Source organism: Mesoplodon densirostris, chromosome 9 (genome assembly GCF_025265405.1).
Source record: "Mesoplodon densirostris isolate mMesDen1 chromosome 9, mMesDen1 primary haplotype, whole genome shotgun sequence".
Taxonomy (NCBI): Eukaryota; Metazoa; Chordata; class Mammalia; order Artiodactyla; family Ziphiidae; genus Mesoplodon; species Mesoplodon densirostris.
In genome coordinates, this window is record NC_082669.1 from 91,194,293 (window position 1) to 91,213,184 (window position 18,892).

The following is an 18,892-nucleotide window of genomic DNA, read 5'->3' on the forward strand; positions in this document are numbered from 1 at the left end:
TATTAATACTTCCAGCTTTAAATCCAGTTGTGAGTTTTCTTATCTTGTTCAGACTTCCAGCAGCATTTAACATAGTCGATTACTCCTTCCTTCTAAAAATACTTTCTTCTCTTGGTTTCTGTACCCCACCCTCTCCTGAATATCCTCCTACCCCACCGGGTGCTCCCTCTCAGCTCTTGTGCTGACTCCTCTTCCTCTTCTCACCTGATCAGTATTGGCAAGTCCCAGGGCTCTATCTGTAGTTTTTCTCCAAGTAATCTCATCCTGTCCTGTGGGCTTTATATCCCATCCGTATGCTATCTGCACCCCGGCTTATACCACTGTTAGATCTCCAGTACCTAACATGCCTGAAACAGAACCTTGGACTGCCCCCACTCTCCACTCCAAATGTGTTCCTACCCTAGTATTCCTCATGTCAGCTGATGGCACCACGGTCCATCTGGTTGCTCAAGTCCCAGCATAGGAGTAATCCTTGGTTTTGCCCTCACTTCCCCACAAACCTCATCTAATTCATTAGCAAGTCATGTCATTTCATGTCTGAAATGTATTCTGAATCTGACCATTCTTCTCAGTTCCCATCACCACCTTTGCCCAAGCCTTTAGCATCTCATGCATGGACGGACTGTTTACATTGATAAGTTCTATTGATCTCCTTTCTGCTGCAGTCCACGCTCTACAGAGCCACCAGAGATTTTTTAAAAAACTTAAATCAGGTAATATCACCCTCTTGTTTAAGCCCTTTAATGGCTTTCCACTATTCCTAGAATCAAATTAGACTCTGCCATGGCCTCTGAGACCCTATATTAACCTGGCTTCTTCCAACCTCATTTCTCATTCTCCCCCCTCAGTCACTGTGCTCTGGCCACACTCACCCTCTTTCTTCCTGTCAAACACTCCAAGCTCTTTCTTTGACTTTTGCTATTTCCTCTGCCTGAAACATTGTTTTCCCAAATCATTGCATGATTGACCTTATCTTATTCAAAATTTAACTCAGATATCACCTACTGAGACAAGCCTTTCTTGATTATCCCATCTAATGAAGCTTTCTCCTCACCACTGAGTTACAGCCTAATACATCCCCTATTTTATTGTCTTTGTAACACTTAGCACTACCTGAAATTATCTTATTCGTTAACATTTATACTTCTATGTGGTCTGTCTCTTCAGCTAGAATTGAGAGCAAGGGCTTAGTTCTGTTCTTCACTGCTGTCTAGTACAGCTGCCTGGCACAGATAATATCTGTATTCTAAATGCAGTTGGCCCTCCATATCCGTGGGTTCTGCATCTGTGGATTCAACTAGCCTCAGATTTCAAATATTGGGGGGAAAATATTGCAGAAAGTTCCAAAAAGCAAAACTTGAATTTGTAGTGCTGCACCTATTTACATAGCATGTACATTGAATTAGGTATTTTGGTAATATAGAGATGGTGTAAAGTATATGGGAGGATGTGTGTAGGTTATGTGCAAATACTGTGCCTTTGTGTGTGTGTGTGTGTGGTATGCGGGCCTCTCACTGTTGTGGCCTCTCCCCTTGCGGAGCACAGGCTCCGGACGTGCAGGCTCAGCGTCCATGGCTCACGGGCCCAGCCGCTCCGCGGCATGTGGGATTTTCCCAGACCGGGGCACGAACCCGTGTCCCCTGCATCGGCAGGCGGACTCTCAACCACTGCACCACCAGGGAAGCCCTGTGCCATTTTATATAAGGGACTTGAGCATCCTCGGATTTTGGTATCTGTGGTGGGGTCCTGGAACCAATCCCCCGCAGATACCTAGGGGTGACTGTAGTACTCAGTCGATATCTGTTCAGTAAATGGCCTAAGAGGCAGAGCAGAAATGGATCCAGGGTAGTAGGTAACTGGATCACAAGTCTCCTGAGTGGGTGTTCACTCAGTGCAGACATTGACGCTGCAGCTCAGGAGATGGCACTTTATTTTTATCTAAGTCTGAACTAACAACTTGGTTTGAAGTAATGCAGTATTTTCTAAATATAATGCTGAATTGTAATCTTTGTTGTTGTTGTTGTTGTTGTTGTTGTTGTTTGCGGTATGTTGGCCTCTCACTGTTGTGGCCTCTCCCGTTGCGGAGCACAGGCTCCGGACGCGCAGGCTCAGCGGCCATGGCTCACGGGCCCAGCCGCTCTGCAGCATGTGGGATCTTCCCAGACCGGGGCATGAACCCGTGTCCCCTGCATCGGCAGGCGGACTCTCAACCACTGCACCACCAGGGAAGCCCTGAATTGTAATCTTTTGATTGTTGGATTCACAGATCTTTCTATGGACACTTGAAGTATCTCTGGATAATGGTTCCGAAGGAAAGCATTATCCAAAACTTTGTTCCTGTCATTTCATACCTGCTGTTATTCTATCCCTAGGACCATTCTGAGTGGATAAAGAAAACATAAAGTGAATCTTATCTGATTAATGTACAGAATCTACTCTGTATCTCAGATATAAAGTACATCTAAAGCTAACTAAGCTTCTGATTAAGAAGCTTACTTAATCAGAAGTAAGGAGTCATCATTAAGGAGAAGGAGTGCACTATGTTTAGGTAAACTCCTCTCCTGCGATGGGCATGTTTTGCTTCTTTGTCACATTTGGTGTGTTAGGTTGAAATAATCTGAGGTTTTTATTATATTAAATCATGGCTACTGATAATTAGGAAAATTTGGGAACGGTCACAGAAGTCAGAGCAAGCAGTTTAATTATCACATTGGAGGTAAAACATTTAAAACTGTTGTTTTCCATTTTTATGAAATATGCACTCAGTAGAGCTTGGTGCAGTGGTACATCCAAGGGAAGCTGGTACTAAGTCATGAGTCGGTCTCAGAGGTACTTTGTTGGAAGCATGCATCTTCTTTATTGTTGTACATTCCCTCCTTACCCGTCTCACCACAGATGACGAGTTAAAAATAACGCATAGGCTTCCCTGGTGGCGCAGTGGTTGAGAGTCTGCCTGCCGATGCAGGGGACACGGGTTCGCGCCCCGGTCCGGGAAGATCCCACATGCCGCGGAGTGGCTGGGCCCGTGAGCCATGGCCGCTGAGCCTGCGCGTCCGGAGCCTGTGCTCCGCAACGGGAGAGGCCACAACAGTGAGAGGCTTGCATACTGCAAAAAATATATATATATATAACGCATAACAAATAAAACAAACATGGTGAGGGGGAGTGAGCAGGGTGATGAAGAGCCCAGCTCCCAGCTGAACGCGAATTTCTGAGGAGTCGGATCCTGCGGTTCCTCCCCGCAACAACCCTTTTTTTTTTTTTTAAATTGTGTTTTATTTTGTTTTCCTCAAATATTTGCTTCCTTCTTAATGTTAGCCAAACACCTTTTTTTTTTTTAACTTATTGATCCTAAAGCCTTTCACTATTAATGGTAGTAAAAGCAGGGTTCTATTTCAAACCAAACCTAGATAGGCAAGGTTATGGGAATATAAAGCATCATCAATAGAATATACATTGGTACAGTTTTCCCAGAGGGCAGGTTGGCAAAATTTTAAATGTGCATGTCATGCCCTCCAAGTAAGCAAAGATGTATGCTCATGGCATTGTTTACAATAGGAAAGTCTGAGAACAGTGGGATTGAATAAATTATAATAGTGGTGTTTAGAATTTACATGGAAAGAAGAGCAGTTTAGCCCAAAAAAGAGACTAGAAGTGACTGTGCGGTGAAATATTAGACACTAAAAATGATGATTTGCTCTCTGTTGCAGTAGAATAATACTGTGGTATATTAAATTAAAAACTAGTTATAAAATAGCATTTCTTCTGTACTCTAATTTGAGGGGTTTAGGGCTTTATTTTTGTTTGTTTTCTTCTACTTGGGGCGGGGACGGCTAGATTCCCCCCCCCCCAGGGAATACAAGATTGCGTTAATTGATCTCATTTGTTTAAAACATGCACACGAAACTTGCCTGTATGTGTGTGAGTGTGTGTGAAACTTTAGATGGATATACACCAATATATTAACAGTGATTATATATGTGTGGTGGCATTATGGGTGATTTTCAGTGTCTTTGTCTAATAAGCATGAATTTCTTTTATAGCCATAGAAACCCCAAATTGAATTTTTTAAAGTGTAAGTTTGATGATGTTTCTGCTTTCTTTTGTCCAATGCTTTTTAATGTTCCAGTGGAGATGTCAGCTCTTTTCTCTCTCTCTCTCTCTCTCTTATCTTTCTCTTCTGTAGCTACTGTGTATTGGAAGGCACAACACTAAGTTCTTTACGGGAGTATCTCATTTAACCCTTGCTCTCCAGTGTGAGAGAGAGAGAGAGAGAGAGTGTGTGTGTGTGTGTGTGTGTGTAAGTAATTTCTATTATAGTCAAGGAAGAAGAGCTCAGATATGGTCTGTAGCCATAAAGGACAACGTAAGTTTAAGTGGACACCAATTCTAGAGTAGAAACCATATGGATAATTCATGACTTCCTTGAAGTGATAAAATTCCAGAATTATAAAAGTGCACTGGAATAGAGATGGACTTTGGGTTAACCAGACAGCTCTATTAATCATCTTATCTGCACTGAATGCTATGGAGATGACTAATGTTTATATTGATGACCCTAATTTACAAATATAATTCCATATACAATCCTAAGATGAGTTCTGAATCATCCAGAGAGAGTAAATTATATTCAATATTGTTCTAAAGTTATGTGTCCCATTATTTTAATTCTTTACAAATTAGGAAGTTAGCTGGAAGATCTAGTCTTTAAATCCCCATTCTACTACATAGTAGCCTTGGTTCTCAGTTTCATCTTACGAAAGTGAGAATAATACCTGCCCTCCTACCTTATGGAGTTGGAGGAAGAAAAAATGAGATGTTACATTGGAAAGTACTTTGAAAACTAAAGAATCACACAAAGGTATTATTACTAATTATTAATACTAGTTATATATGTTGCCTATATTAACTTTTGAATAATCTGAACATACCATTTCTCACCCATTTTTCACTTAGAGAAAGTTAATGAACCTAGATTTTTTTTTTTTTTTTTTTTTTTTTTTTGCTCAGCAGTGAAGTGGACAATACAGGTCATAATGTATTAAAAAACGGAGGCATAAAGAGAGGAAGCAACCTATGAAGCAAGCTAGTGACAAACAAATAGAACTTAGGGTGGAGTCCACATTGGCAGTGCTTTCTTCTGCCTCTCTGTCTCCTCCTGCCCCCATTACTCTCTCTCCCTCGTTTTTTCAATGAAACTATACTGCCATCATCGCTCAGACTGAGTATCTCTGGTTATTTACACTGGACAGTTACTGTTGTAAAAGAATTTCTTGACTTGCTCCAGCAACTATCAAAATTGTCTTCTGCAACAGGTTGAAGTTACATATAACATAGTATCTTAAATTCTTTGTGAGGTGAATGTCCTGATTCTTTCAGGAAGCGGCTCTGTAGTTGTGGTTTTTGTTGTGTTTTGCTTGTTGGTTTTTGGTTTTGGTAAAAGTATAATTCTATACGAGTAAATAAAATGTTTACCTGAAAAGCTTCTGTTTTTACTATTATAAATATATCTTGATTCTGAGAAAGTCTTTTTCAGTGTATGTGGTAAAAAAACACATAGCTCTGTAGTATTTTTAATGAAAAAATGAAAACTTGAATTTCTAGTCACCTTTAAGAATAGTGGCTAGTGGCTAGAACTTATCCCATTTCTGTCTGCCTCTTTGTGTAAGAATTGAAGGAGGTTGAGAAAAGGCTTAGGAGAAGAAATCATTAATATGGTATAGATTCTGCAGTCCCATTTACAATGAAATAATGAAGTCATCTTTTTCAGAGATTTTGAAAGCCAGGTCAGCAAAATTTTCTTCGATACTTCAGACCAGAGACCAGAGGATGGGCTAAATTGTGCTTCTCAAACTTCAGTATGCATAGGAATCACCTGAGAGTCTTGTTTGTTTAAATGCAGATTGTGAATCAGTAGGACTGGAGTGGGACCTGAGATTCTGCCTCTAACTTCTAGGTGATGCCAATGCTGCTGACTCACAGACCACACTTTTTGGGTTTTTTTTAACATCTCTATTGGAGTATAATTGCTTTACAATAGTGTGTTAGTTTCTGCTTTGTAACAAAGTGAGTCAGCTGTACATATACATATTTCCCCTTATCTCCTCCCTCTTGCGTCTCCCTCCCACCCTCCCTATCCCACCCCTCTAGGTGGTTACAGAGCACCGAGCTGATCTCCCTGTGCCATGCGGCTGCTTCCCACTAGCTATCTGTTTTACGTTTGGTAGTGTATATAAGTCCATGCCACTCTCTCACTTCATCCCAGCTTACCCTTCCCCCTCCCTGTGTCCTCAAGTCCATTCTCTACGACAGACTACATTTTGAGTTTAAGGACTTGTATTGTTTCTTGTAGAATCTTTAAGCAATAATTATGATTTTGCTAGTGGAAAATCAGTTATGTTCTTTACCACATTTGAGTCCTATGGGAGTCTCTTGTTCTTGGGAGGTTGTTAATCTTTTTGGACTTTGTGTTAGAAGAGATCCAGGCAAAGAATATAATTATAGAAAAAATATCTCTAGAAAGACCAGTCCGGTATTACTGGTTAAAATCCACTCCTTTTCCCCCTCTCCCTTTCCTCTCCTCCCTTGAACTTATTGCCCTCCTGTTACTCTCACTGGGGCAACCTTTGTTGCTTTAATATTCCCTTGGAGTGATGATGCAACAGGATAGAAATTCTTCACAAGTTTTCAGGGGAAACCTTCAGAAGCACTCAACACAGCGACTGTTTCTTTGAAAGAAATTATTCACAGGGATTGACATGTTTTACTTAGAAAACGTTCATCAGTTATCAGTTTAGGTTTTTTGAGTATTGTTTTGTTTTGAAAAAGCATAGATCTGGCCTCTTCTACCTAAGGAGTAGAAAATTATGCTAAGTGAAATATACCAAACACAAGGGACAAAAAGTGAGTTATACTAAAATATGTGAATACGTGTGTTTTCTTTCATCACATAAAACTGCCTTTCCAGCATGTATTTATGTAAATGCATAGAATTTGGCCTGTAAGAAAGGATGTTCATCAAATTGATGCCTCTGGACAGGTGACTAGATTGGGGAAGGGTAGATCAAAAAGAGAGCTTTGACTTTATCTGTGTTATTTAAATTTTTATACAAAAGAGTACAACTAGGATAAGGTAGCAGAAACTGACTAATCTGAGACTCCTTCAAAGAGAAGGTAGGGCTTCCCTGGTGGCACAGTGGTTGAGAGTATGTCTGCCTGCCAGTGCAGGGGACACGGGTTCGTGCCCCGGTCCAGGAAGATCCCACATGCCACGGAGCGGCCCGTGAGCCATGGCCGCCGAGCCTGCGCGTCTGGAGCCTGTGCTCTGCAACGGGAGAGGCCACAACAGTGAGAGGCCCGTGTCCCGCAAAAAAAAAAAAAAAAAGAGAAGGTAGAATTTTAAGAGCATTTTGATTAATGGGAGGGAGACAGTGTAATGGGTAGATGGGGTATGGAGATAGAGAAGCAGAAGTGTTGGCTTGAGAGAGGAGTGTCTTCATTGGCTGTCCCTTGAATTCTCTAATTTTATCTTTCCTTCCAAACTTGTTCTTCCCATGTTTCTATGGGAATGTGTTTTATGGGAAAATGTGATTAAGAGAAACCAGTGTTTCTGCTAGCGCTACTAGCGAACATGGGGATATAGGATTGGTGTTTCTAGTAAGGAAAGCCACTTTCATTATCTCTATGAACAGAGGTCAGTGGTACAAATAATTCCCAAAAGTGAGCAAAAAAATCATTTTGCTTTTATTTTCTAATGCCCTTTAAATATCCATTTGAGTATGATTGGGACTGTCAACCTGGAAGTTCATGGTCTTAAATTACAGTGATGAAGCCACTGTCCGAAAATTCTTCACTTTTCATTCCCTGCTACATTGCTGTTTTCCTGTAGGGTATAGAAAACATCACCTTTCAATGTGGTTTGATTTTAGCTACCTTCTCTTTAAATCTGTTACATATTCTCTGATCCCTTCAATAGATATGGAGTTGGCAAACATTTTGCTTTGAAAGGCCTTTTCTTGGTTACTGAACCTAAATGGACATCTGGAGCCTCAAAATTCCTCATCTCGGGTACATGCAGAGCAAAGAGAGAGGAAATGGGAGGAGAAGGGTACTTGGGAATATATAAGGATAAAGCATTGTTGGACAGCAAAGTAACAAAATTTACAAGTGGAAAATTTCTAGCATAGTAAGAAATATTGTTTCATTTTGGCCAGATTAAAACTTTCAGAGTTTTAGAAAATCTCTTTTTTTAAACCATCTGTGGTTTCCACATAATCTTTACTATTGATTGCCACTGGCATGAATTTAATATCTTTTTTCTTTGCTGAGTGTGCCCTGGAAGGAGTGGTATTTTCTACTCTCTGCTGGTTTGAGGTGGGCTTACTGACCACGCCGGGCACTTGAAGCCCATCTAGAGCCCTTAAATTAGAATGAGAGGCCAGGAAAGCTTGTTGCAGCCCAATTAAAGGATAGCCGGAGAGGATAGGCTTTACCTTTGCTGATCCTGTTGATTGTCTCCCCTGCGGATTAAAGACAAACCTTTCTTAACAAGCGCATTGAGTAGCTTGGGTTTCCAAAACTCTCCAGGACCAGTAATTAATCCAACTGGTAATGAGAGCACAGTGCTGAATTCTGGAAAGGAATCATTTAACTCTTTCTATACCGGACAGCTCATTTCCCCTTATTAATATCCCTTTATTAGCACTAGTTATTTGGGACAGTATGAAAATAGTCTGGTGGAAAATTGCTTCTTTCAGTGAAGTCACATTATCTCTGCACTTAAAAGCAAAGATTGTCCTTCATCTCTAAACTATACAGGCTTGAAAAGTTAACTTTTGTAGTAGAAAGTGCTTTTTGCCTCTTGTTTGATGTAGGGGCAAATTTTGTACAGTTGATAGTTAGTACTTTAAAAAGCGAAGATCTGACTCTGAATTGGAACTTATTAATTTCACTCTGGGCCCATTTTTTAACTTAATGAGGTTTTTCCCTGTGGAAGTAACCTTTCCTTTGTGCTGCTTCCGTTTCTCCTGCCTCTCATATTAGCTTCTACTGTCTTCTTCCTGGGGCTTTGAAACATTTCCCATCCAGAAATTCTAGCACATAAAACATCTTTTAAAAACTTTCATTTTTTGTAAATTTAGAGATATTTGGCCTTCTTATTTCATTATCTCCTCACTCTGCTGGGCATGGATATAAAGAACTCTCCTTTTGGAGACTGATAATGGGATTAAAAGAAAGGGGAAGACTTATAAAAGTCTGTGGTATGAGTTTATTTTTTTATGCATCGGAGAAAGCTATAATTTCTTTATATGAAGAAATGTAAATATTGTGTGTGAGGACTAAGCCTTTTCCTTCTCTATATAACTGAGGCTAGAAAAAGACACTCCCAGGAAGCCAGGATAAAGGGAAAAATGACTTTGAGATGCACTTTCTTAAAATAACTGAAGAAGTGACCTCATGAGCCAGCTGATAGCCTGGGTTTGCAAATGGATACATTTCTATTAGCCTGCTGCTTGATGCCACAGAGCCAAATATATAACGGAGTATATAATACCATATCCTGCATGCAGGAGACTGTCTGGGAGATGGGGTGTACTTAGAAAGAGGTGAAATGGCAGGCTTGGGACAAGAATTAACGATGTAAGTGCAGTCAGCAAGAACTATCTTTATTAGGTAAACATTACTGATTTGGTTTCATGCTTCCCTATTATGTACTAATTTCTGTCATCTTCTGGTAAAATAGTATTTAAATGAGAACACTTGATATTTAAATAGGCTCTTTAATACACGTTTTGCTGTACTCATTATCTCATTAATACTTAAGTATTCCCATTTCTATTTTTTTCTTTCTCTATTTTACGGCTACAAGCCCATGTCCTTGCGTGTGACTCATGCTAAAATTGTCCTCTCCTTTTGGTCTTAAGAGGCAGTATGAGTGTATCCTTAGATGAAGGTTGCTGCTTATCTCTGGTGTACTATAGACCACCAGGCTCAAAGGGAAGCAGTAGGTCTGAGGAGGAAGATTATAACTTGATAAACTGCTTCTCTTGCCAAAAATCATTGTCAGCAATTGAGAATATTCACAAAGTAGGCTCCCCTTCTCCCCCAGTATACACGCACAGCGTGGTTACCACGCCAGGAGATAAAGAAAGGTAGTTGTCTCTCTGGTTTAACATCTGTCTGATCTGGATTTGATTTGTAAAATAAATTTGAATGAAATTCATTAAGATCAACACATGCTTCATTATGTATATCTATATGTCAGACTCATAGACATTGGACTATCTTACTAGAAACTTTTTAGAAGAGTTTTACGGTTATTTTCCCTTTTTATTAAGTAAAGCCCATTTATTTTCATATATTTTGTGACCAAGCATGTTACCAAACTCTCATTGTTTATAGTAGTTTTTTCATTTTATTCTCTGGGGATTTCCAGATACACTGTCATACCGTTTACAAATAGTGGTGATTTTATCTGTTCCTCACCTCTTATTTCTCTCATCTAATTGTTCTGATTACTACCTCCAAAACAACATGTTGAAGACATGTTGACTTTGACACCAAAGTGTCAAAATGCATGGACGTTCTAGAAAGGAAATAAGCTATAGCATCAATAGTACCTTAGGGGGCGGAAATCAAACATGGGGGAAGATATTCTTGATCTTATAGGAACAAGTGTATGAAATACAGCTTAAGATGTACTTTACCAACATATGTATAATTCTCCATCACCCATGGAGCTATAGTAACCTATGAGAAACAGTCGGTTCTCACAGTCACATTTTGGGACTCCCCATAACCCTCCAGGAAGAATTTCTGTTTTATAATCTTAGAATTTGTTGGGAGGCATAAACACATCCCAGATGTCTTTCATGACTACTGATGACCACACTCTTGTTTTCCAGGCCCAGCTTCGGGCATTTATTCCAGAGATGCTGAAGTACTCCACAGGTAGGGGAAAACCAGGCTGGGGTAAAGAAAGCTGCAAGCCCATCTGGTGGCCTGAAGATATCCCATGGGCAAACGTTCGGAGCGATGTCCGCACAGAAGAGCAAAAGCAGAGGGTGAGGGTTCCTCTGGCCTGAGTTTCCTATTGCTTTTCCATTCTGAATCAACCACCTCATTTTTGTTATTCTACTTCTTATGCTATAAAGTCTAAAAACATTTGTGTAATAGTCAAACCTATCCCCCAAAAGAGGTTTGATATTCTCTGATTTATAGCCTTTCCCATTCATCACTCCATCACTGTAAAGACTTGGGCTGGGTCTGTGAATTTACACTTCTCTCTACATAGTTGCCTTTTGGAGCAGTTTTAATTTTATAAGGTGCTTGGAAAAACTAACGAAACTTGAAGTAAAAGGTATTAATCACTTTGAAGACTTGAAATGTCCTTATTTCTTGTTAGCAAGCATCACTGTTGAAAATATAAATATAGAGACATGTGAAGTTAGTGAAGTCTGCTGATAATGAAACTTATTTTAAAAAAGAAGAAAGACTAAACCAGGTGTCCTCCCTTACTTGTTCTGCATATTCATTTTTTTCAGTTAGCTTTAAAAATCTACTGAGGATCTTAAATAAAGGGACTTCCCTCGTGGTCCAGTGGTTAAGACTCCACACTCCCAATGCAGGGGGCCCGGGTTCAATCCCTGGTCAGGGAACTAGGTCCCTCATGCTGCAACTAAGAGCCCACATGCCACAACTGAAGATCCCACATGCTGCAATGAAGATCCCGCGTGCCGCAGCAGCAGACCTGGCACAGCCAAATAAATAAATAAATATTTTTTAAAATCTTAAATAAAATTCTTGACAAAAGAGTAACCTTCTTCTGTGAGAAGTTTAACAGTTGGCCTCAGGAAAACCCAAAAGTTAAACCAGACTTTGATCAGGAAGGAAACTAGTGTGAAATTGTTGGTACTTGGTGCTGAATTTCTTTATGTCCAAATCGGTCTGTGGGAAATAATCCTGAGAGAGTTACTCCATGCAAGTTTGGTTTGGTTTGATAAATAAGCAGCTGCTTATTCCACGGTAGAACTGAATAACCAACATTCTTTGTGACTTAATGTGCTTTTCTGGTCTTTTGATGACAGGTTTCATGGACCCAGGCACTACGGACAATAGTTAAAAACTGTTATAAACAGCATGGGCGGGAAGACCTTTTGTATGCTTTTGAAGATCAGCAAACACAAACACAGGCCACAACCACACACAGTATAGCCCATCTTGTACCATCACAGACCGTAGTCCAGACCTTTAGTAACCCTGATGGCACTGTCTCGCTTATCCAGGTGAGTAAACCTTCTGGTTACCAGATTGTGATTTCTGAGGCAGATCAGTGGGTACCTCACCTCAGACTGGAGAAAGTTGTCTTTTTTTTTTTTTTTTAAATTTATTTATTTTTGGCTGCGTTGGGTCTTCATTGCTGTGTGCTGGCTTTCTCTAGTTGCAGCAAGTGGAGGCTACTCTCGTTGTGGTGCATGAGCTTCTCATCGTGGTGGCTTCTTGTTGCAGAGCATGGGCTCTAGGCGCACGGGCTTCAGTAGTTGTGGCACGTGGGCTCAGTAGTTGTGGCTTGCGGGCTCTAGAGCTCAGGCTCAGTAGTTGTGGCGCACGGGCTTAGTTGCTCTGTGGCATATGGGATCTTCCCAGACCGGGTCTCGAACCCGTGTCCCCTGCATTGGCATGCAGATTCTTAACCACTGCACCACCAGGGAAGCCCAAGAAAGTTGTCTTTATATAAATTCTTGTATGAATTTTATACAGCTCCCCAAGATCTTCCTACCTGAACTCGATTTTTTGAATAATATTTTAAATTGTTTGCATTTTGCTAAATACAAAGCTGTAGATAGCATTTCTAGACATTTCCAAATCAAAGCACTATAAAAATGGCTTCTTTTTTTTTTACAATTTCACTCTTTCAGTGGCCAGGAAATATTCCTTCTGGATTACCACTTCTGAGGTGAAACACAATTTGTTGGTAGATAGAGGGAGTGTCTAAAATTCAGATTGAGGTGAGAGTAGAAAGTTGGTTGACTGACACTGGGCACCAATGATGAAACATGATGGCTTCTCATAGTGACTTATATGGTTGAAGTAAAACTCTGAAACTCATGTTAGTGTCTGAGATGTGATTTTAGTAATTCATTTCATATTACAAAGTATATTAATCATTACCTCTGCTGAATTTGGGATTATATGAATCTTAACTTCTGAGTAAAGGAGAGGTTGAAGGATCCATCCACTGACACATCACTTTCCATGTTTTTTCTTTAGGTTGGTACAGGGGCAACAGTAGCCACATTGGCTGATGCTTCAGAATTGCCAACCACAGTCACTGTTGCCCAAGTGAATTATTCTGCTGTGGCTGATGGAGAGGTAAGAAAGGATTCTGTCTGTTTCCACTTAAATACTCAAATGTATAGGTGAGGGAGAGGGAGGGTCCAGAAGATGAAGAGACTGTAAGTAGCCTACACATCTGTAGCATTGTTTTACTTAAACCGTTTAAGACATCACACCATGTCAGTTTTGCGAAGTAGCTTACTCTGTGTCTGTTAATTATAACAATCGAAATTTATGGATCCTTATGATTCAGGCATAACTGTCAGGAACTTACAATTGTATATTTGTAACATAGGATTTAGTACTTTTATGCTGTGAATCCCAAAGAATTTAATCTTTGGACTTTATGAAAAAAATTAGATCATTAAAACTAAAGCTGACTAAAACATTCTTTGAAGGGATATATATATTTGTAAATCAGTAGACATGACTTATTGCATTTTAAATGAGCCTTTGAAAAGACTTCACAAGAAAATCCTTTCCTGGGAATTCCCTGGAGGCCCAGTGGTTAGGACTCAGCCACAGAGCTTTCACTGCTGTGACCTGAGTTCAATCCCTGGTCAGGGAACTAAGATCCCATAAGCAGCGTGGCACAGCCAGAAAAAAAAAAGAACAAGAAAATCTTTCCCTATCAAAACTGAGATAATTATGGGATGTTAACTCAAAAGAAGGTAGCTAACCTTTATTGACACTCGGTAAACTAAGCACTCCTCAACCCTAGGAAGTATAGGTTCTGTTATCATCTTTGCTTTATACATGATGAAACTGAAAGGTTAGGTGACTTGCCCAAAGGCACAGTGTAAGTGTTGAAGCTGGGTAACGCAATTAGAAAAATGTTGTCTAAGCTCTGAGCCATCAGTGAAGTTCAGGAAAGGGCTCGTTAAGTCACTGTGGACTTTTCACCTAAAGGTTATACTTCTGAAATTTGAAAAATAGCCAACAAATGTCAAAGAGCAATATCAGAAATAAAGCTAAAAATATTATCTCACCCTTGTTCAAAACCATGGAATATTTCCACTCAGAACACCACAAAGTCACTCTTATTTGTGCATCTCAGGAAAGGGAGAGAACTGATACAGGGTCATGGCTAGCAAGGTGAAGAGAAATACAGCAGGCTCCTGTCAGCCAGCATGTGCTGAGCCCCCCGCTGTGCTGCAGTTGAGGTGTTAGATGTGTAGAGTTGATTTACACTGGAACCCTGCTCTCAGAGAGAGAGAAGCATCTACATAAATGAACTGTGGTTCCTGCTGTCAGAGAGGCTGCAAAGTGGTCTGTAGCTTCAGGAGAGAGTGTCTCCAGTGAGAGAGCCTGGGAGGGTTTGGGGCAGGAGCTACCCTTTGCTTTTCCAGTATAGAAAGGTAGAAGTCAACAGATTTACTTTTAAAGGTATATAAACGTCATGAAAGAGAATGGATTAGCTGAGGGGAAAATTCATCAGTCCCCAAACACTAAAACTAGAGGACAGACACTCCTTGAAGTGTGAAAGAGGTAGGAAAGGCAGTGGTGGGTACATTTATGGGATTTGTTACTTTGTGACTCAAAGTTATTTACAGTATCTCCCTAGTGAATGTTTCCTGGGTACTCTTTTAAAGAAAGTAACTTTGAGTTGCTTAAACACTTCTCTAGAGACTAATTCTTTGAAACCCATTTTACAGAATAACTTCACACAACCAATGTATCCAAAAGTTCATGGAAAATATGAAGGATACAAAAATCTTAGTCACATATCTATGGCTTTTCCAGCACACTGACATCGTTTTAAAGTCATCTGTGTGGAAGTGTGTGAATGATATATACAAATAACCTGTTGGTAATACCCAGATTCAGTCAGATTAAAAAAATTCTAACCCTTCCCACACTTACAATGAAACAAAAATATGAAGAAAAGAAGCATAGGTTATCTCAGAAAGTGGCAAAATGTTTTAGAGTCTATAGTTTGCTTCTATGTGCCTTCTGATCAGATGTTGACATGGTTGTCAGCACCTTAGTTTTGAGCCATGAGGACTGTGATTAGTCAGAATATCTCACTGACTTGGGACAGATAAGACCATATGAAGCCAACAAAGCATTGCATTGGGTGACTCAGTAGAAACATCCTACCGCCTGTATGTAACATTGTTTCTCCAAGGAACAGAAAGTTATTTACAAAAATAAACAACACCTATACTTCTGGAAGTTTTAAGGTTATTTTGTTATCCTAGCCTTGCCAGTGAGAGCTCTTACATTAGATCATACTGCATTTAACATCCAGTTAGTTGCAATTGGTTACATTTATAAGAAGGACCTTTGGTGAGCCTGTCTCTTCTGGTAATAAAATGGTCTCCCAACTCTGAGTACTCTGTGTGCTGAGAATATCGAATAATCTAAGTAGTTATAAAGAAACCAAAAGAATCTCTAACCTAATGCAACTTAAAACTAATTAGGGACACAGAACAAATTACATAAACATTTAGAAATGAATAAGGAAAGAACTTCAAAATAATATGAAATAAACTATATATTGATTTCAAAATACACAATTTCCATTTTGATGGCATATTTACAAATACAAATGGATTTGAGAATTTATTCTGCGGTAAGACCACCAGTTGATATGGGTGATATTAATTGCATTATGTGTCGGAAAAATTGAAATTTGAAACAGAAATGATATCTGATAATAGTAGGGCATGTGCTTCTGTTAGAAGAAACAGAAGAAACCAAAGTACAGAGACATTAGAGACATGAATTTTAAACTGAACCATCAACACATGTAACAGTTTTGAAGTAGCACAGCTTATTTTAGGTGGGTTTTTTTTTGAATATCAATTTATGAGTATCAATTTATGAATATCAATTGAATGTCAATTTATTTGAAATATAGGTATGCTGAAGAGCAAGTAGGGAAATCTGAATAAAGGAACATGTTCTTCATGTATCCATTAAGTAAATGCTTTCTGAGCCCTGTGCCAGACACTGTGTATACTATAGGTAGAGGAAAGTAAAGACCATTCTTGCTCTTAAGGAGCACACAGGTAGGTGGTAGAGAAAAACACATCAGAGAAAATGGCAATCAGATAAGGATCTAGTAGAAGCAAGCCCAGGGTACTGTGGGACCCAGAGGAGAGGTCCTGAGCCTTGGACTATAGGGAGTTGTCTTTAAATGGAGTTGTCTTGGCTCTAATCTCACCTGAGCTCAGACTAGAGGGGTGAACAGGAAGCAAAGGCTGGGAGTTGTGTTCCTCTCAAAGGGAGCATCACATGCAGTGCATCACAGTGTGAAAGTGTGGAAAAGCCAAGGTGGTTCACAGTAGCCAGAGGGACAAGGATAGCCACAGTTTGAAGGGCCTCACTGTAGTGGGTCTCTCTCAGAAAAGCACAGAAGCTAACTGTACATCCTCTGAATATCTTTCCCTTCTAGAGTTTGTGGCCTTTCTCTGGGACATGGTGACATCCAGGCATAGATAACCACACAGTGGCTCCCAAAAGATGGAAAGGGAGCACAGCAAGAGCTCAAGCAAACACAACTCTAAAGCACTGAGACTCAAGAATAGGAAATTCCAAAGAAGCGTTAACACCTAAGCTGATTTATTTATTACCTGTCATTACTCTGAATAGAAATCTCTTCGTCTGCTTCTTCCCACTTCTCCACCCTTTACCGCCATCCATTAATCTTTAGTGTCACAACTTTAACTTCCTTAAAGTATACTGTGTATGGCAACATTCTGATACCATTTTCACTACAAATGTAGCTGTAACCAAATGTACATGTATTAAGTTGCTGCCGTAGAGTATGAGTACTTGGGAGAGCTGCACTAGGCCATACTCAGCAATGGGATGGGCAGAAATATAGAGGGGGAGATCTGGAAAGAGGAAAATGCTACAGGGCTGGCCAGCTTCAGCTGATGTTCTGAGTGGAATCATCGACCATCTATGGATTGGCAGTGTAACTCGCCATCTAAAGTGGCATTGTTTGCAGTGATGCTCATTGGAATAATGAGATCAAAGAGATAATACCTTAAGAAGCAAGAGTTTCGTGAATTCCTGAGTGGGCAACCTTGCAGCTCTACAGGAAGGAAGTAAGGGTATCTCTGGCTCTTAATGTTGGGCCTTGAAGGCTTGCTGGCACAGCCCACTGTCTATAAGAACTCAGGGCAAATACTAATGTAGCCCAAAGGAATGTCTCATTCTCTGGGGAGCTTTTGACAAACATTTGGAGGAGCACTATGATAATCTAAGTATAGCAATAGAGCCAAAGCAGGAGGCATTTTATTTCATTTTATTTAATTTTATTTTAAATTTTGTTTATTTTATTTTTGGCTGTGTTGTGTCTTCATTGCTGTGCATGGGCTTTCTCTAGTTGCGGTGGGCGGAGCCATTCTTCGTTGTGGTGCGCGGGCTTCTCATTACGGTGGCTTCTCTTGCTGTGGAGCACGGGCTCTAGGCACGTGGGCTTCGGTAGTTGTGACATGTGGGCTCAGTATTGTGGCTCGCGGGCTCAAGAGCGCAGGCTCAGTAGTTATGGGGCATAGGCTTAGTTGCTCCGCGGCACGTGGGATCTTCCCGCACCAGGGCTCGAACCTGTGTCCCCTGCATTGGCAGGCGGATTCTTAACCATTGCACCACCAGGGAAGTCCCACGGGAGGCATTTTAAGTATCTGTGTCTCCTAGAGCTTGTGACACTTTCTTTGGGACACAGTAACATGAAAGCACAAGTTTACCACTCACTGGGCCCCAGAAAGAGCTCCAGTAAACACAGCTAACATCCTGAGACCTGAGTCTGTAGAAATAGTATACCTGAGCTGCTTGATTTATCACCTACCGTATTTTAGAATAAAAACTGCTCTCACTGCCCCTGTTGCTTTTTGGTTTTGGGTGGAAGGGTGGGGGCAGGGGGCGAGGGGATATTTAACCAGTATTATTGAGCAAAATGGACTGAAGTAGCTAGATTCAGGTATCCAGGACTGAAAAAAAATCTCTAAATGGCAAAGCATTGTACTAAAATCAGTGGTTCTCAACCCGGGGCAACCCCTATACCCCTCAGAGAGGACATTTGACAATGTCTGGAGATACGTTTGATTATCATGACTGGGGAGGATGTATTAGCATCTACCGGGTAGAAACCAAGGATGCTGCTAAACATCCTACAGTCCACAGGACAGACCTCACAACAAAGAATTATTTAACCCAAAATGTTAATAGTGCTATTGTTGAGAAACCCTGTTCTAGATCTAGAAAAGCTGAATTCTAATCTACTCTATATAACCAGATAGTATGTTATTTTTTGTTTGTTTTGTTGCTTGTTTCGTTTCTTCATAATTCCTCCCCAGTAGAAGAAAAGCAGGTTTTGCTACATTAAAAAAATTGTTTACTGAATTTGGCAGTTTCCATCAAAAATAAAAATACAAAATAATTTTGATATATAATTCCACTTCTAGGAATTTACTCAATAAGTAGACTCACATAAACTGTACAAAGTAGTGTATAAGGATATTCATCACAGTACTGTTTGTAATAGCAAAACACTGGAAACTACCTAAATGCCCACTAAAAGATGTCTGGTTAAGTAAATCATGGT

The 18,892-nt window shown here is 40.1% G+C and overlaps 1 protein-coding gene across 11 annotated transcripts in view; it reads left to right on the forward strand.

Moving 5' to 3' along the window:
* Window positions 1-18,892, forward strand: part of NRF1 (nuclear respiratory factor 1) — a 127,234-nt gene that overhangs the window by 72,386 nt on the left and 35,956 nt on the right. For all 11 annotated transcript variants that reach the window (XM_060108494.1, XM_060108500.1, XM_060108493.1 and 8 more), the window contains 3 exons: window positions 10,905-11,063; window positions 12,087-12,284; window positions 13,270-13,371. In XM_060108494.1, the coding sequence (XP_059964477.1) occupies window positions 10,905-11,063; window positions 12,087-12,284; window positions 13,270-13,371 (459 nt within the window). The remainder of the gene's footprint in view (window positions 1-10,904; window positions 11,064-12,086; window positions 12,285-13,269; window positions 13,372-18,892) is intronic.